At 50.3% G+C, this 26,514-nt stretch overlaps 1 protein-coding gene across 2 annotated transcripts; it reads left to right on the top strand.

The window, feature by feature from the left end:
- On the top strand, nt 1–25,988 carry LOC309355359 (C-Jun-amino-terminal kinase-interacting protein 4-like). 2 transcript variants are annotated; one of them, XM_081886129.1, is made up of 27 exons: nt 1–976; nt 2,978–3,098; nt 5,497–5,567; nt 5,670–5,758; nt 6,858–6,945; nt 7,111–7,219; nt 7,777–7,864; nt 8,319–8,425; nt 8,643–8,694; nt 9,284–9,436; nt 10,876–10,924; nt 11,117–11,247; nt 12,476–12,529; nt 13,176–13,343; nt 14,415–14,532; nt 15,206–15,289; nt 16,432–16,485; nt 18,186–18,336; nt 19,252–19,402; nt 20,297–20,377; nt 20,792–20,859; nt 20,950–21,098; nt 22,989–23,160; nt 23,928–24,038; nt 24,175–24,294; nt 24,604–24,720; nt 24,847–25,988. In XM_081886129.1, exons 1-27 carry the CDS (start codon nt 677–679, stop codon nt 24,945–24,947), a joined length of 3,057 nt encoding a protein of 1,018 aa, XP_081742255.1. In that variant the 5' UTR covers nt 1–676; the 3' UTR covers nt 24,948–25,988. The 2 variants fall into 2 exon arrangements, with proteins under 2 accessions (XP_081742255.1, XP_081742254.1); XM_081886128.1 differs by having other exon boundaries at nt 11,114–11,247.
- Nucleotides 25,989–26,514: the final 526 nt, after the last annotated feature.

Raw genomic sequence — 26,514 nt, 5'->3', positions numbered from 1 at the left:
CCTCTCTTCCCTCTTGGAAAGTGACATGAAGTTAGGATCGCAGCTGTCGACGGCGCCGGGCGGAGGATTCGAGGTTCCCTGTGCGCGGGGTGGGGAGGCGTAAGGAAGGGGAGCCCAAAACTCGAGGCAGGAATCGAGAGATCCGCCCGCGATCCCAGGGTACGGGGGGGTGGGTGGGAGGGAGAAGCAGGACTCCTGGGTTTCTAGGCAGTGTGGATCCTAGTGGTTAGAGCACAGAGCCTGGAAGTCAAAGTCCTGGCAGAGGGAAATGGGCATATTGAGACAGGGTGTAAGGGGAGTGCTGCCTAGTGCCTATAGCAAAGGGGTTGTATATGCATGCATGTGCCTGGCGCTGGAAGGGACAGGGAAGGGAGTTAGGGTGTAACTGGGAGGATAGATTGGGGGGGGGGTAGATAATCCTGTGTACTCTAGAGAAAATTCAGGGACAGGAAGAATCGGGTCCTGGTTGCTCAGAGAGAGCGCTGAGTAGTACCAGTAGTAGCTTAGAACAGTGGCTGGACTCCTGGGTTCTGGGATCAGGGAGCCGAAGTGGGGCAAGAGATTTTGTGCTTAATAAGGTGGGATCTGGTGGGTTAGAGGAGGAGGAGGATCAAGAAGCCAGGAAACCCCTGGGGTGTCTGGAGGCTGGAGAGGGCAGTGGTTAGAGCAGGTTACGATGGATGACCCCGAGGAGATATTTGGAGGAGATGGAGACCCCAACCCTGCTCCTTATGAGGAGCTGGTGTCTGCGATGGCCGGCGGATTGTATGGGGAACTGGAGCGGCTTGTAGGGGCCCATGGGCCTGGTGCGGTTTCAGGACTCCTGCCGCAACTGGTTTCTGTCCTGGAGTCGCTGCAAGGGGCTTGTGGGCAAGTGCGAGAGCGGGACCAGGCGCTGGAACGCTTGCGGGATGACCGGCTGCGGCTGCTGGAGCAGTATGAGCGGGAGCGATCTGGGCGCAAGCGGGCAGAGGAGGTTGGTATCGCTTTCTTTCTACTTATTTTGCTACGACTACTATTTTTAAATGTTTGTTTAGGCTGTGTACACCCTATACAGTGGTACCTCAGGTTAAGTACTTAATTCGTACCAGAGGTCCATACTTAACCTGAAACTGTTCTTAACCTGAAGCACCACTTTAGCTAATGGGGCCTCCTGCTGCCGCCGCGTCGCCGGAGCACGATTTCTGTTCTCATCCTGAAGCAAAGTTCTTAAACTGAAGCACTATTTCTGGGTTAGCGGAGTCTGTAACCTGAAGCGTATGTAACCCGAGGTACCACTGTACATTTAATGTGCATTCCAGCCCCCCCCCAAACACTGGGAACTGTAGTTTGTTAAGAATACTGGGAACTGTAGCTCTGTGGTGGGTAAACTACAGTTCCCAGGAATCTTTGTGGGGGAGAGGGAGATGCTTTAAATATATGGTGTGTATGCAGTCTCGGCTGTGTGTTGCGCAGGTCAGAGGTGGGTGACAGTCTCGGGCCAAAGGTTTTACAACACTGGTTGGCAACTACCAGATTTGGCTGGCACACCAATCTGAGCCAAAACACGGTGAGTGAAGGCGGGGGTCATATTCCCTCCCTTCTCACGCTTGGCAAATCTGGTATTAGTTTCTCCAATATCGTACTTGACCAGGCTGGTGCTTTTTTAGCAGACAGCACTTTTGCTACAGAACTAGCAGCAACGGAGAGGGATTTTCTCTCTGTATGGTGCCACTCTTGTGAATGTACTTTTCTCTAGCGGTCTTGGTGTTATATGGAACCAAGAAACATCCAGTTAACAGAAATAGAAAGTAATAATGTAGGCTCAAGTTACAAGCAGGGGAGGATGGCAGTTTCTGTCCCCGGTTGCTAATCCCCGGCATCCGCTAACGGAAGGGCAATTGTATTATGAAACTGAAAGTGGTGTTCTGTGTATCACAGGCAGTAGGTACCAATGGGCCCCATCCTATATATTTTTTTACCATTGTTTATGTGAGCTGCCATTGCAGTATCTTGTGGCAAGGCATTCCATGGTCTGGTTATAGTTGCTATCAGGAAGTACTTATTTTGCTTCTTCTTAAGCCTGTGGCCTGTCAGTTTCAAGGGATGCCCCTGAGCTTTCATGCTCTAATAGAGAAGGAACCGGAGGAAATTATTCATCCTTTGTGCATCAGTTAAGATTGTACATTACCACCACCTTTCCATTTAGCCTCTGCAAAGTGTCAAAGTATTACCAGTTTGCAAGCTTTCTTGATAAGGAAAATGATCCTTGTGCCTTCCGTCTATTTCATTCTGAGTGTAAGGAATGGGTGCATTGCAGGGGTCTGATGATTCTTAGGGTCCCTCCCCACGCTACAATTCTACGACTCTATGAGCTCAACTGCCCATTTTAGCATGTTGAGACTTGGAGTGGATAGCACAGGGCTGATGAAGCTGCCGATGAAAGAGACCTAAGGCTGCATATACACACACCACACATTCAAAGCAACCCCCCCCCCCCAATAAAGAATAATGGAAACTGCTTTCTTAAGGGTGCTGGGAATTCTGGGACGCGGGTGGCGCTGTGGGTCAAACCACAGAGCTTAGGACTTGCCAATCAGAAGGTCAGCGGTTCGAATCCCCACGACGGGGTGAGCCCCTGTTGCTCGGTCCCTGCTCCTGCCAACCTAGCAGTTCAAAAGAACGTCAAAGTGCAAGTAGATAAATAGGTACCGCTCTGACGGGAAGGCAAACGGCGTTTCTGTGCGCTGCTCTGGTTCGCCAGAAGTGGCTTAGTCATGCTGGCCACATGACCCGGAAGCTGTACACATGACTCCCTCGGCCAATAAAGTGAGATGAGCGCCACAACCCCAGGGTCCCTTTACCTTTAAGGGGTAAACTACAATTCCTGGGATTCTTTTACACAGCCCTCCATGGGTTTGGGAGAAAGTGCTGGGACTGGGGGTGGGTGGGAGAGAATGTTGGGATCTCCTGGACTCTCGGGGTTCTCTTCCTGCAGAGGTTTATGGAGCTGGAGGACGCGATGGAGCAGGAGCGCAAGGCGCATGCAGCAGCTGTGAGCCGGCTGGAGGGCCAGAGCCGTGCCCTGGAAGGGAAAGCACGCAGCTACGCAGACCAGGGTGAGACTGGCGGGTTCCTTCGCATCCTATGCCTCTAAAATCAGAAGTGCTGAATCTTCTCCCCTGCAGATTGTTTGAAGAACCTGTGTTTGATACGGACACTCTAAGAAATTATCTCTTTGCCTGGGAGGAAGCCAGTTTGCCAGGCCAGACAAAGTGTGTCCTTGGATGAATTCTGTTTTCCCTCTTCCTGCAGACGCAGATGGGTTGGCTTCCCCGCCCACCCTTGCCCCTCCCACAGACAGACATGCCCTATCCTGCACCCTCCCACCTTTTCCCACTCTCCTTTTTGGAAGTTCTGGCTAGGCTGGTCTATCGAGTTTTCCAAGATTGGGGTGTAAGGCAGCGGGGAGCAGAACAACCTCATTGTATATCTTTTGGGCTCTTTGCAAAATGGGGCAACTGTTGGTCACAATTGCGATTATTTCCAGTATATGTTTGTGTGTGCGCACACACATATATGTCTGGCTCTCTTTAGTTTCAGGTTGGGGGGGGGGGAATACAATGTGGGACATGATGGAGGATTATAAAATTATGCAAGAAGCAGAGAAAAGAGAGGGAGGTGTTATATTTTTTCCACTCCCATAACATTAGGATTGGCAATGTTCCACATAAACTGCTGGGCAGCAGATGTAGGGTAGACAGAAGGAAATACTATTTCACACAATGCATAATTAGATTATGGAACTCCCTGCCGCCAAATGAGGCTGTAGCCACCGGCCTAGGTGGGGTTTTTTTTGTTCTTTGTTTAAGGAATTAGACAAATTCAAAGGTAGGAATAGTACCTGTCAATATCTGAGTGTCTTAGGCTGCAGTCCTGCACACAGTTACTTGGGAATAAATCCCATTGAGCTCAGTGGGGCTTGATTCCAAGTAAACACATACGGGATCAGGGCTTGTAGGTGCTTCAGCAAAAGCTGAGACAAAACTATATGTGACTTTAGGTGCATCTTTGACTCTAATGTGCAGGTTTTATAAACTGGCAAATTATGTCAGTTTCAATAATCTCATAATTTATGGAGTCTGACAAGATTTGGAGAGCGAATGTAACCCTTTCTTTAGAACCACTGAAAGGAAGGGAATTTCCTGTTCTGAAGCTGATATTTGCTGGTGGTGGGAGGCAGGGGAATTTCTCATTGACACGAACAGAGGACTTCCTCCCCTTGCAAATACCAGCTTCAAAAGAGAGATTTTTCTCAGCACTGCAGCAGGCGAGGAAAAGGTTAAATTCCTTCTCCACATCTTCTCTACTCAGCATCACAGGGCATATTGCCATGCTAACACCCATAAGGTTACACTGTTCTATTTCTTTCAAAGGGTCTTAGTTATAATTACCTCATGTTGGATTTTGCCCTCCAACCAGCAGCTCTCAGTTGCTTTGCAGAGTCCGCAACCTAATTCTGTGACCTGCTATTATCTAGACTGGGTTATATTTAATGATGCTCTCAGACCCTGACCACATACCACCCAGGGCTGACTGTTACCACTAGCTCTGAAGAGCTAATTTTATATTCCTTGCCAGTGATCCATTCCACAACCACCAGCATCACCTTTATCAGGGCTGCTTCTCTTTTAGCTTAATTATGCCCAACTATTCACAAGTCGTCATAAAAAAGTTATGCTCAGTGCTGTTAAAAAGGTCCCAGCCCAATACACACAATGACATTTTTTGCAACCAGACAGGATTATTCCCCCCTCATCCTTTCAAAAAAGAAAAAAAGGATTGTATACACCATCAAAGTGTATCTCTAACAAAATTCTCCATACCCTCACAAAATGAAAATGTGGGTAACATTGCATTTATTGGGACTTATTTTCTGGTAAGTATCAGATTGCAGCTTCAGTGTTCTTTGTGTGAATCTAAGACATTAGGATATTCTTACCCATGAGGCTTGAATCTTTTCTTCTTATTATTCATTTGGCCTATTTTGCCACTGCAAAGCTTGTATTGAGTATAATCTGCTCAATGCAAATTTGTCTTTATTTAAAGATGGATTTTTCTGGCCCTTTCATTAGGCAGAGTGAAGAAACTGCCTTGGGCTATAGATGCTCAGGAGCAGCCTGCGGTTATTCCTCTTGAGCCTCCAGCCATTCCCTTCTGTTGCCACATGGGGTTTCCTGGGCCCCCTAGTCTATTATTGATTCTACTGCCAGTCCAGTTGGCTGCAGTACATGGATCGGGGAGGGGGACGCCATCTTGTCCTTCGCCTCAGGCAGCAAAATGTCTTGAGCCGGCCCTGCTTTCGCTGTACACAACACAAATAGCGCACAAGATGCATTTTTAGCACCATTTTGAAAATGCCCTTAAGACTAATGTAAAGCTGGTTTAGGTTTCTTGTATGTACATTAAAATCACACCACCATGCCCCCCTGCCCCCCCCCCACTCTCTCTTCACAGTGGCGGGTCTGGAAGAACAAAAATCTTCACTCCTAAAGGAGCTTTCAACTCTCAGCCAGAGCCACACAAAGGTACCGTCAGCCTGCAGCTGCCTTCCTTCGTTTGCTCTTTTCTTTTCTCCACTCTTAAGCCAAGCTGGGCCACAATCTCATTTTGTCTTCTGCCTTTTACAGATTGTGCAAAACTACAAGGAATTGAAATCGCAAAGGGTGGCGTTGGCTGCTACAAGTCAAGCTGGATCTCTGACTACAGAAATGAAAAGGTTTGGAAGAGGAAGCCGGCCTGAGGGGTGGCTGTGGGGTTTGTGTGTGTCAGGGGTTCACTTAGGGGCACAGTGCCACCAATAACAATATTTTTGCCCAAGCTGCTGAGGTTGCGGAGTGTGCTCTATGGCCAGTTGCTGTGCTCTCCAGCTTCTTCTGTTCCTCACCACAGCAGCTGTCAAACCACAAACTGTTTTCACTCATTTCATGGGGAAAGGTAGAAGTCATTTTTGGTTACCTAGCAACAGCCGAGCCTACTGCAAGTACCACATCTGGATTAAGGCAGGAATGGATGGGACTCCGGCCGGCAATCCACCAAGGGCTGCGTGTGACAGAATAGTTAGTTGGGGTGGAGTTGGGTTCAAATCTAATCTCCCCCTGCCCCAAGGCGAAGAAAGGTTGACAAGGACAAGCTGCTCCAAGGCAAAACTGGTGGAAATGGGGTGGAGTGTGGGGCCACGGGCGAGGAAACATGAAACCTTTCTCCAATTGTCTTCAGGGTTTCTTGGAAGAAGAGGACCTTTTTAGTGGTGGTGCCCCCATTAAGAATTCCATCACTCCTCAGAAATGCCTGGCTCAAATATAGTACCACATGATACTTTTTGAATGTTGGCCATAGGCCTTGGTGAAATGCACGTTTTTGATTCAGGACGTACTGGGTTCAGTTCCCGGCATTTTTAGGTATGCCAGGGAAGAAGAGTCCTGCCTGAGAGCTGCTGCCAGTCAGTGCAGGCACTTCTGAGAAAGGACCAATGGACTGCTCTGGCTCTGCAAGGCAGCTTCTGAGATTGTCACGTTTCAAGCTTTTGACAACAATGGAACTCTACTGGTTATCTTCTGACATTTTTTGTAGTGATTTCTTTTTAATTTCTGTGTAATGTTGGTGATTGGCTTTGGCAGTTGAGGGCTTTATTGCGTGTTGAGGCAGGGAAGAAAGGTGAGTAAGAATCCTTTTGAGAGAAGGAGACGTTGAAGGGGTCGAAGGCAAGATGCAGGAGGTTACAGGCATGCCTTTTCCAGGGCAGCCGATCAGCCAGCCATGTACAGTAACAAGGAACTAAAAATAGATATTTTTCTCTCCCTCCTCCCCCTGCTCAGGTTGAAGCCCCCACCAATCCAGGCACCCCCAAAGTTCCTCCCAAGCACCTCGGACCCTGGGTCTCCTGAATTGCCTCATTCCCCTGAGGTAAGTGGCTTGGTGTTGTGGGGCTCAAGCCCCTGAACTGTTCTTTGGCTCTTGGCAAACAGCAGCAGCGGTGGACAGGGAGGCTGGAGGGGGAAGCAGAGGCATTAAGAGGAGCCAGGAATGAATGGCCTTTTATGTTCTCCCCACCACCGCCCGTCTCTTCAGAAGCCTGCAGAGTTTCGAGAGCTTCCCAGCACAGAGAAGTCTCCGCAGAGAGACACAGAAAGAAACAATTTCCCCTTGGCACAAGAAATGGTGCAGCCGGAACAGGATGGTATGAATGGGGAGACTCTGTTTCGTCTTGGTGTGGCTAAGCCAGAGAAAATAACTTGAGGAGGGTATGGGCGGGGGGGGGGAGTGAGGGGGTGTGGCTAGTGGTGTGGGTGTGACCAAGAAAGCCGAAGAGGACCAGTGGGCCATATTTGGTCTCTGGGCCTCAGGTTCTCTGCTGCAGCCTAATGAGTTAGTAGCGTGCCGGTTCTTGAGTTGTGCTATATATTTTACATTTTTACTGGGCTTTTGTTCCTTGTAAGCTGGGCCTCTTCCACACCCCTGCCAGAGTCGTTTCCACCACTGCCAGCATTTAGATTTTACGCTCTTGTGGGGCAGGGACCTGCCTGACCCTCTTTATTCTTATAACAACAGGAATTTTCTCTGCATGCAGGCAACAAAATGCCAGATAGGCCCTTGCCCAAAGGAGCAATGCTTTTCTTGTTTTTCTAGATTATTTTCAGTAGGGAAAGGACTGTGTAGAGGTTAACAAACAAGGGATAATAATATAGAAAAATTAATGTGCTTTGCGTTTGCGCCCCCAAAACCTTCTCTTGTCAGCCTCTCCCACTCTGCAGCGGCGCTTGGACTTGGACGATCTCCTGAGCTCCACTCCAGAACTGGGACTGGAGCAAAAGCAGCCAAGCAGGTAAGAGGGATGTGTCTACTTATTAAGCCTCTGAGCAGAAAGCGCAGGTGGGCAGAGCCTGAGTGGTCTGCGCTTGAACATGGATGCTCCTTCACTGGAGTGAAGAAACAGCTAGGCTCCTCCTTCCTGTGTCCTCCGACCACAGCATGCCCACACTGTCCTCTAATCCTCCATTGTCCCATCTATTCCCTCCCCACTTCCCCACAGGTGTTTTAATTTCGGGAGAGTTAGCTCTTCTGGTTATCCTGCTCACTGCTTTGAAGGGCCACACATCCCTGAGTTTGGCAAACGAGGCTGAGGAGGACTTCTCTGTGTTCATTGTCTCCTTAGAAAAAAAAAAGCCCCACCCCTGGTTTCTGTCTACTGTGACGTCAGATGTGGGTGTGTGTTGTTGCCAGGTTAGGAGCGGGTGGGCACTCCTGTCTGTCTATTTGTCTGTCTGTCTGTCTCTCAGCCCCCGGAGTAACACCCTTGAGCGCAACACGGTGTCCCTTTTCGCCGAGGTCTCGGGCCTCAGTCCTGAACTCCTCAGCGATATGGACGGCGGTGCCGATTTGCAGGGTAGGTGAAACTCCCACCTCCCCCCCACCCCTCTCTACCTCCTTGTCCTGCCTGGGACCTTGTTCCTTTCCTAGAGAACCCAGGAGTCCTAGCTCCCCCCACACCCCAATTTTAATTCAGAAAACCTGCCTCCCATAGTTCCCCAGCCTGTGGGGAGTTAAGGTTTCTACCTGTGTCCTAGTAGCTCAGCAGTGTCCATGCTTGACCATCTTTTCAGGGGATGCCTTGGAAACCCTAGTGGCAGAAAACACTCAGCTACAGGAGGCACGGTAAGAGCGACCAGCCTAAAGCGATAACGTTTGTTTGTTTGTTTTGATTTATGAATCTCCTTTTACGTGTGTGCCAAGGCGCCTTACAAACCATCTGAAAATAATTATAAAAACAGTACAAAAATGCCCCCAACAACTCAAGGTAGGTGTTCATTTTGTATTGTTTCTGAAACCTAAGGCAGAGACTTTTTGCATCCAGCTGGAAAAGCTTGCCAAAAGAAAATGAAAAAACGCATTCATTTGGTTCCAGAAAGTACAGATAGAAGCAGCTTCTGATCTCTTTGGAAGTTGAGGGAGAAACTCTCCTACAGAATGCAGTGACCCTGCTAAGGGATAAAGCCACCTCTCAATTTCCCTGGTCCTGAACTGTCTATGGGTCTTTATATATCTTGATGGGAGCTGGAGCTTCTTAGAAAGGAAGGTCCTTGTCAAGGGTGCTTGGCAGGCAGAGAAATGGGCCAAGGCCTGGCCTGCTTCTCTCCCCTGGCCCGCCTGCTTTCCCTCTTGGATCAGGCCCTCCACCTCTTCCTGGGCCATTGTAGCCAGTCCCAGGCTGAAGTCTTGCTGTTCCTCATGGTCCCACCTCCAGGACTGCTCTGGATACAGCCCGTCGCCATCTTATCGCCCGCGTAGAGGAGCTCACCGAAGAGCGCGAGTCGTTACGGGCGGAGCGTGAAGGAACCCTGGGGGCCCTGAGCCGCTGCCAAGCCCAGCTGAAGGAGGCTGAGCTGGAACTGATCAGGTAAGGCCTTGTAAACTGCCCTCCCTGGCGTTTGGCAGCCATCTTGATTCCACCACCTGCTGTCTGCGCTGGCAAAAAAAGGAGAGGGGCACCTCAAAATTAGTAGTACACAGGAACAACTCCTCCCCGGCAAAGTTAGCAATGCAGACAAATCCCAATGTGTTTTGAGTTAGCCATTCTTTCAGAGGTCACATTCCTGTCCCCCCCCCCCCTTATCCTCACAACAACCTTGTGTGGTAGGTTAGACCGTGTGTGTGTGTGTGTGTGTGTGTGTGAGAGAGAGAGAGAGAGAGAGAGAGAGAGAGAGAGAGAGAGAATTTATGGTCCAATTTCAACCAGTAAGCTTTGTGGCTGAGTGGGGATTTGATCCTGATCCTACCCAGCACTCTGGACATTGCCGCTCACTCGTGGTCTCTAACAAAAAGCATCATTTATGAAATCATTATATGCTGCCTTATGAGAGCCAAATCCTAAGAGTTGTAAATGCTCTAACCCAATACACATCTAATGTAGGAAAATACAGTCCAGTTTTCTTCATGCAGGTTGTGTTATATGCTTTAACAGCCTGTGTTGTTTGTATTCTTAGGATTATATTGTAGTGTCTTTATCCTGATGCTGTGAAGCAGTGTGTTCCCAAACTTGGGTCTTCAGCTCTTGTTGGACTACAACTCCCATCATCTCTAGCTAGCAGGGCCAGGGATGATGGGAATTGTAGTTCAAAAACAGCTGAAGAAACACTGCTGTTAAGTAGTTACAGTAAGCTACAATAATAAGAGTATCTGACAGCAACAATAACTATAGCAATACTGCCAATAATGATTAATAATAATATAATTAAGGTAGTCTATGTATTTGTGTGTTTCTCCCTAAGCACTTGAGACAAACCCGAATCTTTCTACACTAGCCTATTCCTCTGAACAAGTGCAGCTGAGCTCAAGAAGTGCTAGGGCTTTATTGGAATTACTTAACAAATCATTGTGTACCTATCAGGCGTTGGTTACTGCAGCCTAACCATTGTTTGGCATGCATTAAAAGAAGTGTGTGTGTGTGTGTGTGTGTGTGTGTGTGTGTGTTCTGCTGTGCATGTATTGAGCTGGTCAGAAGATAAGGCTATCAACAATCCCTAGCCACAATGGCTATGCTCTGCCTCTACTTCTGAATGCCAGTTTCTGGAAACTGCCAGGTGTGTGTGTGTGGAGATTGCTGTTGTGCTCAGCTTCCCACCCAGTTGGCCACTGCGAGAACAGGATATGGGACCATATGGGCCATTAGCCTGAACTGGCAGGCTTTTCCTATGTTCTTATGTGTGACCAACAACGTGAGCATTTATTAGAAGGGAAGATGGAATCCCCTCTCCCTGAGACACTGGCCTACAATTAATTATTTTAAAAAATAAACGAGTGAGCCCAAATTTCAGTCGTCCGTCTTTCTCTTTCCAGGATACGGCAGGAGTTTCAGGAATCGAGACGTTCTAGTGAGGACGGGGAGGTAACCAGAGCACCTTCTGCAAGGATGTTGTGACAGGCCGGAGGGGGGCAGCTTTCGCTTGAAGGCTGAGGGATGGGGGTGCAGAAAGGGTCTTCTACAGGGCTGTAACTAGACAGGGGAGGGGTGGGGGTCAGATTTATGGGAGTGGCATTTGTGTGCCTTTGAGGCAGGATCTGCCCTCTTCCTCAGCAGGCTGAAGGAGGCCTGTCCCGGCCTCAGCGGTTCACCCGGGCTGAGATGGCTCGTGTGGTGATGGAGCGCAACCTCTATAAGGAGAGGCTGATGGAGCTGCAGGAAGCTGTTCGGCGCACGGAGCTGCTAAGGTCAGTGGCGCCGAGGTTTACGGCTTGGGGCTGGGGGGGGGAGGCAGATGGGTCTGTGACCCCATAACCTAACTTAAGACTCTGTGTGGCAGGCCACCCTCTCCCTCAGTTTGATTTGCCCTGCTGAGCCATTTTCTTTTTGAATTGTCTGAAAACAGCTCAGTGACTGTGAGCCTTGTTGGAGCTTGCCATGTGGCATGGTGGGAAGTCGAAATCCCTCCCCTAACCCTCCTTGCTTCGCTCTAGCAGCAGAGCAGCAAGAGGCTTCTCTTCCTTTCTGGTCATCCTTCCCAAACAGCACCCCAAGTGCCAGGGAGTTAGGACTGGAGAAGAAGGGAGAGGACTCTCTTCCTGCTGCCAGTGCAGCAGTAAGGAAGGGAATTAGTACTTCTGAGGGGTCTTAATGCCCACCCCTTAATGTTGGAGGTGAGCAGTGGCTATTTTTCTAGACTCACCATGAACGCCTGCCTTGTTCTCTTAGAATGGCAATGGCACCCACCTGAGAGGTGCCGGAACTCAGTTCCTGCGAGTTCCAGCTTTAAAAAAAAGCCCTGGAGGTAAGAAGGACGAGTCACGGAGGCTTCTGTTGTGAGGCAGGGAATTAGGAGACTCAGCAGCATCACGAATGACACCATATTATCCATTAAGTCCCACCCCACTACTGCTAGCAGAGTCTTTTCCCTCTTGGGAGAAACCAGCAACTGCAGGCAACCTGCTCATTCCATTCTCTTGGAACCAGAAATGGGGAATCTGTGTCCCTCCATATGTTGTTGAACTCCAGCTCCCATCAGCCCCAAGCTCAGAGATTATGGGAGTTGTGATCCATTGGTGTTCAGAGGGCCAGAGATTCCATATCCCAATCCTTGAAGCTGCTCAGGGTAATCAGTCACTCTGTGGCTGCCCAGCCAATAATTATTTTCCCATAGTACAAACTGGGCGGGAGGGAAGCAGGTCAGAATGGAAGCCAGGAGAAAATTGGCTTATAGAAATACACTCTGGAGAGGTGAGATTTAAACGGAGGATTATAGACTCAAAACACAAGTTTGTCACTCAGACACGAGGAGGCAAATGGCTCTTAGGTGCCCTGAGTATTAACAGAGGATCAGGGAGCCAGTCGTGCAAATGGTTTGGGTTGCCTGTTTCCCCTTTTTCCAGCCTTGAACTAATGGCTAATGGAGGGAGTCACTGCATGGTGGCAGCCTTAAAGCAATTGTTTCTCTCTTCTCAGGGCTTCGCGGGAGGAACAAGCTGTTCAGATGAAAAAATCCTCTTTCTGGAAAATGTAGGTGCCGTCTAAGATCTGCCCCTGAAGCTGCAGCTGTGCATACTCTGCCTTGACATACTCTGCTTTGACATTTGATATTGGGCATACAACTTAGCATCCTGAGAAATTTCTTTCTCCCTTAGCAAGACGTTATGGCTGCATGGATTAGTTTGAAAGTGTGCAAGGGAGCAATGCCTAGTGAAGGCTACTAGTTTGCAGATGCTGGGCATAATGGCTGTGTTCTGTCTCCATTGTCAGAGGCAGTTGCTGTGTATCACTAGTGGGGAGAGTGGAAGTTGCACTTAACTCCTGCTTGCAGGCTTCCCATAGACACCCAATTGGCCATTGTGAGAATAGGATGCTGAACTACATGCGCCACTGACCTGATCCATCAGAGTTCTCCTTATGTCCTTGTGAGAGAACCTTCCTTGCCATTCATAACAATGGCCCTGCCTTGGACCAAAGTCAAACAGAACTCTGCAGGCAAACAATCTGTGGGCTCCTTTTAGTCTGGTTCCGACAGATCACAGTTCCATCATTCTTGGTGCAAAAACCCCTTTTCTTTCTGTTGAATTTTGATTTACTTTTCAAAACCGAGTACTGACAGTGCCCCCTGCCATTCCCTCCTCATTTCCCCTGAACGCATTGTATTTTCCTCCTGCAGTTTCGATCGCTTATTTAGCCCCTCGGACTCCCCAGAGAGGGCTCCTGCGTCCCCGCTGCCACCCGGGAGGGCCCGGTCCAGCCCCAGCGGCCGCAATGAATTGGGAAGGAATGGAGGGCAGCTGTCTCCAGCCTTGAGATACATCCCACGAGCTACCTCGCCAAACGAGTAAGTTGTGTGGCAGTTGCCTTGCAGGGGGAGAGGTAGGAGCCAGAGAGTGCATAAGCTGATTTTGCAATCCCATCATCTCTTGGGAACCTGTTGCTCCCTTTATATGGAGTTGGGCTGCTAGTGGATCCATCTAGTCCAGCACAGGCTGACATCAGCTCCCTGATGCCAGGTTAGACCATTGGTTTGTCCAGCTCAGTATTGTCTCCTCCAGGCATGGTAAAATATACTTGGAGTCCAGTAGTGATTTCATGCTCTTTATTGCAGCTTGTAAAACAGTGATTGAATTGCCCCCCCCCCACCTCAGGCTTTTATATACATTATTTACACAATGAGTCCCGTCTGATTGCCTGATTCTGCTTCCCTCCTGGAGCCTGATTGGTCTTTTCCTGCAGGCCAATCAGTTGTTGCATTCTAGGATCCTACCAGCCTAACAGGCTTATTAACTTCCTCCTGGAGCCTGATTGGTCTTTTCCTGCAAGCCAATCAGTTGTTGCATTCTAGGATCCTACTTGCCTATTGCTCTAGGATCCAAGCTTAGTACATAACACATGGGGAACCCTTTGGCCCTCCAGATGTTGCCAAACTACAGCAATCATCACCCCTGGCCATTGGCCATACATACAGGGCCTGATGTGAGTTGTAGTTCAGCAGCATCTGGAGGGCCAATGGGTTCCCATGCCTGGTCTACTCTGACTGGCAACAACCCTCCAGTGTCTTGGGCAGAGATGTTGCCCGACCCCAAGACCTTAGATCCCTTTTATTAACTGGAGACGCCCTGGCTTGAACCCTGGAGCCTTCTGCTTTCAGAGTGTGCCTTGTGGGCTCACTCTACATAAAATGAAGAGGCTTTATACGGAGTCTGCTAATTGGATCTATCTAGCCCAGCAGAGGCCAACAGCAGCTCTTCAGGGTCTCTGGAAAAAGTCCGCTTTGGGCAACAATTGCATGCAGGCCCATCTGGGTAAATCCATCTGAAACCTGAGCATTTCCCCTGGTTGCAACTGGACGCAGGGTTGTCACTGGAAGCGCTCTGCTGCCCCCTACTATATCTGGCTTTTATATCCGCAGAGCCGACACCTCCCCTCAGCAGAAGCGGAGAGAGCTGTACCGTGAGATCCGCTCCCACATCTGGCAGGAGCATGGTCGGGCGCAGATCCATGGGTGGAGCCAGCCGCCTGCGTTCCAGGTGAGCATTCTAGCAGGGGCAGCAAGGTATCTGACCCTATGGAAATCCCATGCCAAAGGCTAGGTCCTCAAGTACTGTCTTTTCAAACCAGGTCAGGAAAAAGGTAAATGCAGCAGTGTGTGTGTGTGTGTGTGTGTGTGTGTGTGTGTGTGTGTGTATTTTATCATACCAGACAGTGTGCAACAATTTCCCCGCATTTGACAATGGAGTGATGGTCTAAAATTAATAAATAACAATCACCATCAGCATTGGCATCCTGCCGGCTCCTGAAGACACACCGGTTTGGGCAAGCATTTCCCAGAACTGAACTCCTGATGTTATTGCTTGAACTGTTTTTTCATTGTTAGACTTTCAATTGTTCATTTGTTTTTATTGTATATTTTTTATTAAGGATGTTTTACTGCCCCCAATGGATCTGTTGTTGGGTATTTCGATTCACACACTGATTTTCATAGTTGTGAACTGCTTAGAAACCATTTTTGGCATATAGCAAATAAACAAATTCCATCTAGGAAATGGGGTCCACTGAATTCGGCCCTATTGTACAGTGTGGTGCTTTAGACTATACATTTGCCTTGTTCCATCCCAGTCATGGGATCAGACCTTAGTTTTGAACTGGCCACTCTTGCAGCGAGTCTCCACACATTAAAATCCAGCCACATTTTCTCTGCAGGGCTCTGACCCCCTTTCAGGGGCCGCCGACGTACCTGTGCTCGCACAATTACGGATGCTAGACCAGAAGGACCCCAATACAAAGGTAACAAAGCAGTGCGTTTCCAAATGCTGAATAGCTTGGGATGTTTCCCCCCCTCCCCCTGAGTTATTATTATTACTATTATTGCATTTGTATCCCACCTTTCTTCCAGTAAGCTCAAGATGACATACATGCTTCTCCACCTGCCCTTATTTTATCCTTACAACAACCCTGTGAGGTAGTTTATGGCTGAGGGACAGTGACTGGCCCAAGGTCATCCAGTGGATTTCATGTGGTTGAGTGGAGATTTGAACCCTGGTCTCCCAATGGCACTCTAACCACTGCACCACTGAATTGAAATCTGAGGCCACTCTAGGAAAATGGTGTGGTTTTCCTGCTGTAAAGTGCCAAAAAGGGGTTACCATACTTTTTTGTCTTTAAGACGCCCCCATGTATAAGATGCCCCCTATTTTGAGGGGTTCAAATTTAAGAAAATGGGGGGAGATGCCACAGAGTTGTTTGTTGAGCTTTTTTTGCAGAGGATTTCCCACAGTTGTTGAGCTAAATCTGCCTCCCATCTGTCCCATCGCCAACAGAAGCTGCTAGTCGGCCACCCAACTGCCGGAGCGTCAGCCAATCAGCACCACCCACTGATGCAGCAACCAATAACTCGCACAATAGCCGCTGACAGCATTGGCAGCAACCAATCAAACGTCCACCCATGTATAAGATGACCCCCACTTTTTAGAATGATTTTTAAAGAAAAAAACATAGTCTTATACACGGAAAAGTACGGTAGTTTGAGTAGGCGTAGGAGGAAGAGTGGCTGAGTTCAGAGCAGGGATTCGTCCAGAGAGGTAGCGGGCAGCCTCCTCTGAGGACAGGCTACCCAGCTGCATGTCTGCTTTGGGAGTGATTCACGTGATCCAGTGGCGTTGGCATCAGCTGAGTTATCAGCCCCTCTGAAGGGTGAGTGGAAGGAGACCAAACCCTGCAGAGACTCTGGGCAGTTCCTGTGTGGGCAAGTACGCTGGCAGGCCCAGAAAAAGCTTAAGGCTTATTAAAGTGGCATATTTGTAGTTCCTGTGGCAAAGGTTTCTGGCTGCAATTGGGAAGGGTGAGGTGTCATTCTTGTATGGAAAGCGACTCCTTTTACCAGGGGGCCAGCAGATCTCAATGTCATGCCTGCCTCTCTCTCATTGTAGCTCTGGTGTGCTGCAGCATCAGTTGGTGCTGAGACTCAAGAAGAAGCAGAAACCGTAAGTATCATCATCATCATCATCTCCATCATCATTATTGGTTTTACTCTTGCTTAAGAATTCTCACTTAAGCTTCCCTTTTCAGGGTTGGGTGTTTTTTTTTTTTTTGGTGTGTTGTTTTGGTGTGTGTGAAGTGAAAACTGCTCATTTAGGCTGACCTTCAGTTCAGAGAGCAGGACACGGGTGGCACTGTGGTCTAAACCACTGAGCCTCTTGGGCTTGCCCATCAGAAGGTCGGCAGTTTGAATCCCTGTGACAGAGTGAGCTCCCGTTGCTCAGTCCCATCTCGTGCCAATCTAGCAGTTCGAAAGCATACCATTGCAAGTAGATAAATAGTTACCGCTCCGGCAGGAAGTTAAATGGCGTTTTCATGCACTGCTCTGGTTTTGGTGCTCCGTTGCACCAGAAGTGGCTTAGTTATGCTGGCCACATGACCCGGAAAAACTGTCTGCGGACAGACGCCGGCTCCCTCGGCCTGTAAAGTGAGATGAGCGCCGCAACCCCAGAGTCGTCTGCAACTGGACTTAACTGTTGGAGGTCCTTTACCTTTTTACCTTTTTTCAGTTCAGAGAGATGTTTGTCTCCTGCAGCAAGAGTCTTTTAGCACTTTAAAGACTAACAAATTTATTATGACATGAGCTTTTGTGGACTCGAGGCCACTTCATCAGATGTGTTAAGTGGCAAGTATATAGATTGCCATTCAAGAATTACAGTTGGTGATCATTGGAGCCAAAATATATACTAAATAGGCACATTTTTATAGCAGCAAGTTGATGAGAATGGGCTGGGATTATTGCATTAATGCATTTAGAGGGGCAGGGAACCATTAGCAAGAAAGAAGTAGTGACTAGAACAGATATCCAGCACTGGTAACACATGAGAAATGATGTGTATCCCCTTCAGTAAGTTAGTGGTTTTTCCTCTGACTTTTCTCAGTATTGTGTTTTTGTTCTGATGCTGCTTTCCATTTATTTCATGTTTTCATTGTTATAATCATGCACACATAAAATTGTAAGACACTTCAGTGGCTTGTTTTGTTCTGTTTTTGTAATTTATATACAGTGGTACCTCAGGTTAAGTACTTAATTCGTTCCAGAGGTCTGTACTTAACCTGAAACTGTTCTTAACCTGAAGCACCACTTTAGCTAATGGGGCCTCCTGCTGCTGCAGTGCCGCCGGAGCACGATTTCTGTTCTCATCCTGAAGCAAAGTTCTTAACCTGAAGCACTATTTCTGGGTTAGCGGAGTCTGTAACCTGAAGCATATGTAACCCGAAGCGTATATAACCTGAGGTACCACTGTATTGGCAAACAAGACATGGTTGCAGTTTGGAGTTCTTAACTCAGCCGTTCTATGATGCCCCTTCAGATTTAAGTCCAGAAACATTCGTTGCCCACCCACATGCTGAACCTGCTGCTGTGCATGGAGAACTTGAACACAGGATGGGAGGGGAGTGGGGAGGAAGGAGACACACTTCCCCAGGTTGTGTAAATGTCCTTGCCTGGCTGGCTGGCTAGCCTAGGCATATGTGCGTGTTTGTCAGCTGAAGTGACAAAACGGGTACAAAGGCTGAAGTTTAGGGATTGTCAAGGGCATGTTTGTGTGTGTGTGCGTGTGTATATGCACGGCAGCATAAAAGGGAGGGAGGCTGGTCGAGGCCCACAATGTCTTGCTGATCCCTCTGCTTCTTTCTCTTCCAGGGCGCCTCTCATCACAGCTCTCGGCTGTGGGTGGCCTCAGGGACCCACTCTGCAAGCGAAGTGACTCTATTTGATGCCCAGAACCCAAACCAGCTCCTGGAACATTTCGTGCTGCCTGGAGTCCACGTCCTCTCCATCGCATGCGTGCCTGGTCAGTGCAAGGAAGGAAAAGCTATCATTTAATACTGTCTCTTAATACACACACATGCACACTTAGGCTCTTAGGCCGATTGGCTTGTTCTTTAGTCCTGTGCTTTGGTTCTGCCTTTTGGTCCTCATTGCTGTCTTGTTTCATGGCACCTGATACCCTCACAACCCAGCCCTGGCAATGACTCTTGTCTCTCCTGCTGCTCCTACATGTGGAGCTCCCTCCTTGAGATTTGCACCTGGTGCCACCTCTCTTTCTTCCTTCTATCGCATCTCAAAACACACCTTTTCCACTTGGCCCTTGACTTCATCCTATTAATCCTTATTCCTAGCTGTAGCCGAGCTTCAAGAACACAAAACTTTCCCAACTATACATATTTTAGACTGCAAGCACCATAGATTTTGGACTGAAGTTGTGTGTCCATTGAGATTTTATAGCATGGGTGGGAAAACTTTGGCCTGGTGGAGGGGATTTGGCTCATGGTGCCATTTTTCCAAAACCACATCCATCTCTCAATCAGCTGATATCACTATGATGGGTGGGCGACATCAGCTGACAGGTGTGGGCAGGGCTCAATCCTGTATTGTCTTCACCCACCAGTTCCTCAAAGGGACCAGGGATACTAGGGATTAAGCAACCTCTCACTCAACAGCTGATGAGTGGAGACTTCAATCATGCTTGGTGCAGCTTTATTGGTTAGTATCTCCCCGCAATCCTACAGGCCAAATTTGAAAGCTGGGCAGGACTCCTCATTATCACTCCAGATGATTGGCAGGTTGATAGGCCTATGTGCAGTTAGATAAAGATTTCACCTGCTGTGCCGAAAAGGTTCTCCTTGGCCCTGCCTTGTAGGATTCCTAAGCTGTTTCTGTGCTCCCTGAGGAAGGCTGCTTTGCCTTCTCCGTTCTTCCTCCATAGGCCTCGCTGTGCCTGGTGGTGAGAGTCCTGAGCGAGAGCCAGAGATCCTCGAAGACCCCCTGGCGCCCGGATCCGACAGCGAGGATGAAGTGCTGGAGATGGAGGCGGTTGGCACAGAACCCACTGTGTGGTTTGGCACCCAGGAGGGCTGGTAATTGACACCCAGCAGGGTTGAAGGGGGAAGAAATGGGAGGTGGGGGTAAACCCCCGTTCCTGAATGGATTGCCATCAGATTTGTTGAGCTTCTCTGGCCAACCTCTGCCTCTTCCTGCTCCCACCAACTCCAACCACCAGGAACAGCTTCCTGCCCTTCTTCTGCTGCTGCTGCTGCTGCTGCTGCCACCGCCACCACCACCATCGTTTCGGCTGCCATATTTGACAATCCCCTGGGTTTCCGCCAGGTTTATTTACACTGAGCGTGCCCAGCATCCTCAGGAGATGCAACAGTCGGAACCGAAATGCTGGTGGCTGATGAGAGCAGTTAATAACAACAACAACAACAACAACAACAGTAATAGTAATAATTGTACCCTGCCCATCTGCCCATCTGGGTTTCCCCAGCCAATCTGGGCAGCTTCCAACAAAGATTAAAAATACATCAAAATGTCACACATTAAAAACTTCCCTGAACAGGGCTGCCTTCAGATGTTTTCTAAATGTCAGGTAGCTGTTTATCTCTTTGACATCTGAGGGGAGGGCGTTCCACAGGGCAGGCGCCACTACTGAGAAGGCCCTCTGCCTGGTTCCCTGTAGCTTTGCTTCTCGCAGTGAGGGGACCGTGAGGCACTGGACCTCAGCGTCCGGTCAGAACGATGGGGGTGGAGACGCTCCTTCAGGTATACTGGGCCGAGGCCGTTTAGGGCTTTAAAGGTCAACACCAACACTTTGAATTGTGCTCGGAAACGTACTGGGAGCCACTGTAGGTCTTTTCAGGGAGGGATGGGGGAGCAGGCCTGGAGCTGTGCTGGGGGTTGGGCTGGTCATCAGGAGGGCTCAGGTGGTGTTACCTTCGGAGGCTGACTGCATCTCCCCCCCCCCCCCGCAGCATCTATATTCACTCCGCCAAGACTGACTGGCGCCGCTGCCAGGGCAAAGTGCAGCTGAAGGATGCCGTCCACTGTATTGTGTGAGTATGCAGACTTCCATCACTCTCTCTGAATGCTGTGGAGCCCCACTGCCTACCCCTCGTGGATGTCGCCTGCCTTCCCATGCTGGTGCTGTTGCGACTTTCCTTAGTTTTAGGCCCCCATCTACGCTAAAGCAATGTCACATCGTTGTAAGCAGCCATAGTTTCCCCCCTAAGGTTAAGGGTGCTGAGAGGAAGCTAAAGTTCCCAGAGTTCCCTGGGAAGAGGGACTGACAGTTCAACCACTCTGGGAACTGTGAAGGATCTGTGAGGGGAATAGGCCGTCTCCTAACAACTCTCAGCATCCTCAATAAGCTACACTTCCCAAGATTCTCTGGGGGAAGCCATGGCTGTTTAAAGTGGTATGACAGAGTGCAGTGCAGATGAGACCTTACTCTGCTGTTTTTGTCTCAGCCACACCCAGGGCCGTGTAGCAGCTGCTCTAGGGGACGGATCTCTGGCCATTTTCCACCGAGACACAGGTACGTCCTGCTCCTTTCATTCCTCCCTGCCCTGCCCTGCCTTCCCCACAGCTCAGGTCCTGGGTTTCACCTAATCCCTGTCTTCCTCAGTCCGGAACTGGGACCTGCGCTCCCCACGCCTGCTTGACTTGGGGCGGCCACGGCGCTCCATTCGTTGTGCCATCCCTGTGTTTGACCGGCTCTGGTGTGGATATGGGAACAGAGTCTATGTGCTGGATCCTCGCACTGCTCGCATCCAGGTGAGTGTGCCCCTCAGGCAGCTTGAGGCGGTGGCTGAAACCCACAGAGACTTGCATGGCTGGTTTTATGGTGTAAAAATGGTAGTTTGAAATGGCCAGGATCATTCTGTGTATCGGTGTTAGAACAGTATCACTACAAGAACTAGCCGGTGAATTCATTTTGGCTGTTCTCTCTTTTTTTTTAATTAATGTTTTTATTGGGTTTTAGGACAAATGCAAGAAGCAAAAGCATATAAACTCTACAGAGTGGGAAAAAAGAAACTGAACAAAGAATTGAAACATAAGACAGATAAAACTGTGAAATTAATTGGAACAAGCCTGTCAGGCAAAAGTACTAATGCATTACAAAAGTCTGGAATTTTGGCCATTCCTATTGAAATGGGCGCGGGTGGCGCTGTGGATTAAACCTCTGTGCCTAGGACTTGCCGATCGTATGGTTGGCGGTTCGCATTCCCACGGCGGGGTGAGCTCCCGTCTTTCGGTCCCAGCAGTGGCGTAGCGTGGGGGGTGCAAGGGGTGCCGGCCGCACCGGGCGCAACATCTGGGGGGGCGCACTCGCCACCTCCAGAGTCGCCGAAGAGCCTCGGGGCTCAGCTCCTTTGGGAGGAGGGGTCGGGCTGGGTGACCAGGGGGAGTAGCAGGCGCTAGCAAGGAGGTCCGGAGCCGGAGCCTGGCCAGGATCGGGCGCGGGATGGGGCGCAAGAGGGAGGGGAGAGTCGAGCCTGTCCGCCCCGCGAGGACTGCTGCGATGAGGCGGGAGGGAGAGGAGGCCCCTTGGGAGGAGCGGGCAGGTGCTGGGGCGGCAGTGCCGGGCGGGGGCCGAGGGGTGGGCGCCCCCCTGCGCGGGCATCGCCTCACCGCCGCCGCGGGCTTGGCTGGGCGACCGGCCGAGGGGAAGCGCCAAACAAGGCCAGGATCCAGGCCCCCGCTCTCCTTATTTGGCGCCCATTTCCGGCTCCCGGGTGGCCTCCTCCCACCCGCTCTCGCTACCAGTGGAAAGAGAGACGGAGGTGCAGCGGAACCCGCAGCCTTTGCAGGCGCTGCCGGCCGGGAGAGGGGAGCGCGGAGGAGCCCCGCGGGGCCTGGGCCCGGCCAGCCGAGGGATCTTGTGGCGAGGAAGGAGCCCAGTCTGCGCCCTCCTTCCCCACAGAGCTGCAGAGGGAAATCAAGGTTCTCCTGCTAGTTTCTCTTCTTCTCTCCCCCCCCCACTGCGTTACAACCGTGCCCCCCCTCTCGGTGCACATAGCACGATTGCAATCTCTCTCTCACCCCCCCCCCAAGTTAAACTAATGGAGCAAGCCAGCGCCAAAGATTTGTAGAACTGTGAATACCTGGCCCAGGCAGCAGCAAGAAGCTGGCAGCGGCGGCAGGTTAGGGGTTAGGGGCGCAAATTGCTTGCCTTGCCCCGGGTTATGGGGCGCAAATTACTTGCCTTGCCCCGGGTGCTGACAACCCACGCTACGCCGCTGGGTCCCAGCTCCTGCCCACCTAGCAGTTCGAAAGCACCCCTAAGTGCAAGTAGATAAATAGGGACCGCTTTATAGCGGGAAGGTAAACGGGCGTGTCCATGTGCTGCGCTGGTGCTGGCTCGCCAGAGCAGCTTCGTCACGCTGGCCACGTGACCCGGAAGTGTCTGTGGACAGCGCTGGCTCCCGGCCTCTTAAGGGAGATGAGTGCGCAACCCTAGAGTCAGACATGACTGGCCTGCACGGGCAGGGGTACCTTTACCTTCACCTTTATTGAAATGGGTAGATCCCGAGGAACAACTGCTAGCTGGCACAACTTGGAGAAGTGTTGAGATGCAAAATCTAGATGTAAATGTTGTGGGTGTGGGTCGGGGTCTTGAATCCAGGCTGCCTGTTGCAACCCACTTTCTCTTCCTCCCCCCAGAGGTACTTTGAGGTGACTTCACACCCTGAAAGCCAGGTGCGGCACATGGCAGCCGCCGGCAACGGCATCTGGGTCTCGGTTCGCCTGGAGTCCACCCTGCGCCTCCTCCATGCCGAGACTGGCCAGCCGCTGCAGGAAGTGGAGCTGGGGCCCTACGTCAGCCGCATGCTTGGTGAGTGTCAATGGCCACCATGACTTGGGGGCTTTGGGTGGGACTCTGAGCAGAATGCAGGGACACTGTAGCATCCGGGAAGGAGTTGGCAAGGCAAAGCTGTTGGATTAGCCACAAACAAGCCTTGGCAGAGGAGAGCAAAGAAGCAGACTGCAGGGAGAACGTCCAGGACAGGAGGGTTTTCTGAGGGCAGGAAGCTTTTAATAGAAGGCTCTCAGGCCTGAGAGGGGCATCCTGCTGCTTCCTCCTGTGCATCAGTATCTGGGCTGGGTCATGGGCAATAGTCCGAGGTGAGTCAGGAGCTGGGAACCAGCCATTAGTCCCAAGGGGGACCAAAGAGGAAGGCTGTGTCTATTTTATGATTTACTCCGGTTCCAGTGCACTCCCACCACAGTAGTCGTGTGCAAGTGACAAAAGCAAGCCAGAAATCAGCGCCAAAGAATAACCAAGGATACAGGAACAGGCCAGAGAGCAGGCAGACCTTGGAACAGGAAGGCCTCACATGCTTCTTCCTGCCTGGGAGGAGCCAATGGCCAGCCCTGGGCTTTGGGGGTGCCTCACTGTGAAGCTGCCACTTGCAGTTCAATGGCTCACCAAATGGGGCAGCTGGGCTCTCCTTCATGGGAGATCAGATGGCCATCTGCTTTAGTTGAGATGCCTCCATTGCAGAGGGTTGGACTAGATGACTAGGATCCAGGTACCCTAGTTTTGGAATCTCCTGCCTGTTTAATGGAAAATTCCTTCTTTTTTTCCTCCTCACTCTCCAGGGCCGAACAGTCTTAGTTTAGCCATGAACATCTCAGCACTTGGCGCTTTTGGGAAACGGCTGTGGGTTGGCACCTCTGGCGGCACCATCATTTCCCTGCCCTTCATCTCAGGTGAGCACCTGTGTGTGTGAGTGAGAGAGAGAGAGAGAGGGAGAGGGAGAGGGAGAGCGAGTGCAGCTGCAAGTGTATACATAGCAGAGTTTCCTGGTGGCTATTTCTGTGAATTTTCTCTCTTGGTTTCTCATAGAATTTGCTGGGAGCTCGGAAACGTCTTCTCCCACTGGCATCCCTTACTGTGCTCTGGAGCAAGCCCAGATCAGCTACCACGCACACCGCGATGCTGTTCGCTTCTTTGTCTCAGTCCCAGGTAACCAGCATGGAGGAATCGATGCCCATTCCTTGGTTCTTTGGGGGAAATAGAATTCAGTGGCTTAAAAGAACTTAAGAGCATGGAATCCAAAGCTGCTGCTGCTGCTACCATTCTTTAGATAATGCCAAAGATGTGCAGTTAATAGAGTACTAGAGGACAGGTCCTCGCCCCGAGGAACTTACAGTAGTCCAAATGGGATGTTACTGGAGCAAGGATCACTGTAGCCAGACTATCGCTGTCCACAAGAGGAGAATGGTGGATATATAAATGCAAACTTCAGCTCTGTCTGTTCTTTGCTTACTTTAGGGTGTATGAACCCATCCTCTTCTGAGAGCACCAAGGAATCGCACGGCCAAGAGGCACCAAGCAAACCTTGCAGCTTGGTGCTAAGTGGAGGGGAGGGGTATATCAACTTCCGGATAGGTAAGCATCTTACTTTACAGGTGTGACGTGGGTACGGGATATAGGCATCCAGCCCCATTATCCCAGCACCAGGTACAATGTCTTCTTGACTCCTTTCGGCCCTCTGTTTTTTTCCTCCTTACCCAGGCGATGACACTGACGACCGCTACGGCGACCTGCTCCTCCCGAACCCACGCTTACGCCGAGCCGAGCGAAGCCACCTCATTGTCTGGCAGGTGCAGGCCTGAGGCTCTGGTGATGGGCACAGTCACTACTTCAGGGTGGTGTGGCACAGCTCCAGCCTAGGAGGGATTTGCACTGTGGACAGATAAGACGCTGGTGGTTGTGGGCTTCCCATCTCACTCTCCTGCCCTCTTTCCCCATGGGTTTAACCCTCTGGTGTCTGAGGGTTGGGGCAATGACTTTTTGCAATGTTCTCAGGCCGAGGATTGTAGCAGAAGCCGTCTGGATGCCAGGATCTGTTTTTTGTGAATCTGCACGGTGAGGGGATCTGCAACGGGTGGTTCCTTACCCGCAACCCCTTTCTAAATAAGCACTTCCACTGCTAAGGAACTGGAGCACTGTGCTGCTTTGCAGTAAGTCAACCTGCTCTGATACGGACTGCACCCCTGTCGAACCCTGCTATGTTCATGCCTCCCTGGGTTATACAGCACCAGCAACTTCCCTCTTAGTGGCCAGATGGTTGGGAGCCAGAATGCAGCTGCCTGGGTCATGTAGAAGGGAAGAGGCCTCTGTTCCAGTTGGGAATGAAGGAAGCAGACCTGGTGAGTTAGAGCACACAAGGCCAAGAACCAGGACTCCTAGGTTTATCTGGAAAAGGAGCAGCATCCAAGCGCATTGGAGCTACAACCACCACCACCATCCCGTCCTCCTTTCACGTGTGATTCTTTGATGCACTTTTGATTCTACGGGTTGAGACATAAGGAGAAGACATGGGAAATCTTGAACTACAGGCATGGATTTGTTGAAGGCTGTGAGGCAGCACTACTCAGAGAGGCCTGAAGGGGGAGCTCTCTCCCTGCTGTGCTGCCTTTGATCTGGAAGCGGAATATTGATTGAATTGGTTCCCGGTGCTATTGAGCTGACCAGATCATGGCTGCAGTTTTGGAGTGATGCTAGGGCCGGCCGGGACATACAGCTCACTGTTAAGTTTCTCAGGGTTGCTGTTCCTTGTTTGTCTGTCTCGCCCAAGGGTGAGGGTCTCCAGCGGCCTCTCAGGGTCTATTTCTGTGGGTTGGTTTCTAATAAAGCTTTAATTATTATTATTACTACTATCATCATCATCATCATCATTGTCATCAGGTTATCCTCTTGTTTGCACACGAACTGGATTTATTGTTGGCTTCTCCCACCACAAGTTCCCCATTTGTTGTAAAAGGTGTCCTACCCTCACACACACCTTTTTGTGTGTGTATCTGCTCCTTTCTCAATAGATGTTCAGACATTACAGTACTAAAATGAGGGCTTTCCTTCCTACGGGATGACCAGAAACACAACTCACATAGTAGAACCAGCAAAGGGCATGGACATCAACACTGATAAAACCAGCACGCCTTTTAGCAGGCGAGTCCTACAGAGAAACAGGAGCGTTGCGATAATCGCAGCTACCGCCATTAAGCACCGAGAAGGCTTCAAAGTGCACCACCGACTGGAGGAGTTTTCAAGAACTGGATGTGCTCAATGCAGGGGCTATCCTCACTGCTGCTCTTTCCCACTGGGGAAAACCACTCTTTCACGCTTAGTCGGAGCAAATGGGTTTTCAGCTACTATTCCCAAGATTCTTTGGGGGAGACG

Source organism: Podarcis melisellensis (assembly GCF_964234715.1).
Source record: "Podarcis melisellensis genome assembly, chromosome: 13".
Classification (NCBI taxonomy): domain Eukaryota; kingdom Metazoa; phylum Chordata; class Lepidosauria; order Squamata; family Lacertidae; genus Podarcis; species Podarcis melisellensis.
The sequence above is the reverse complement of the archived record's forward strand: the minus strand, read 5'-3'. Positions and strand labels throughout refer to the sequence as shown.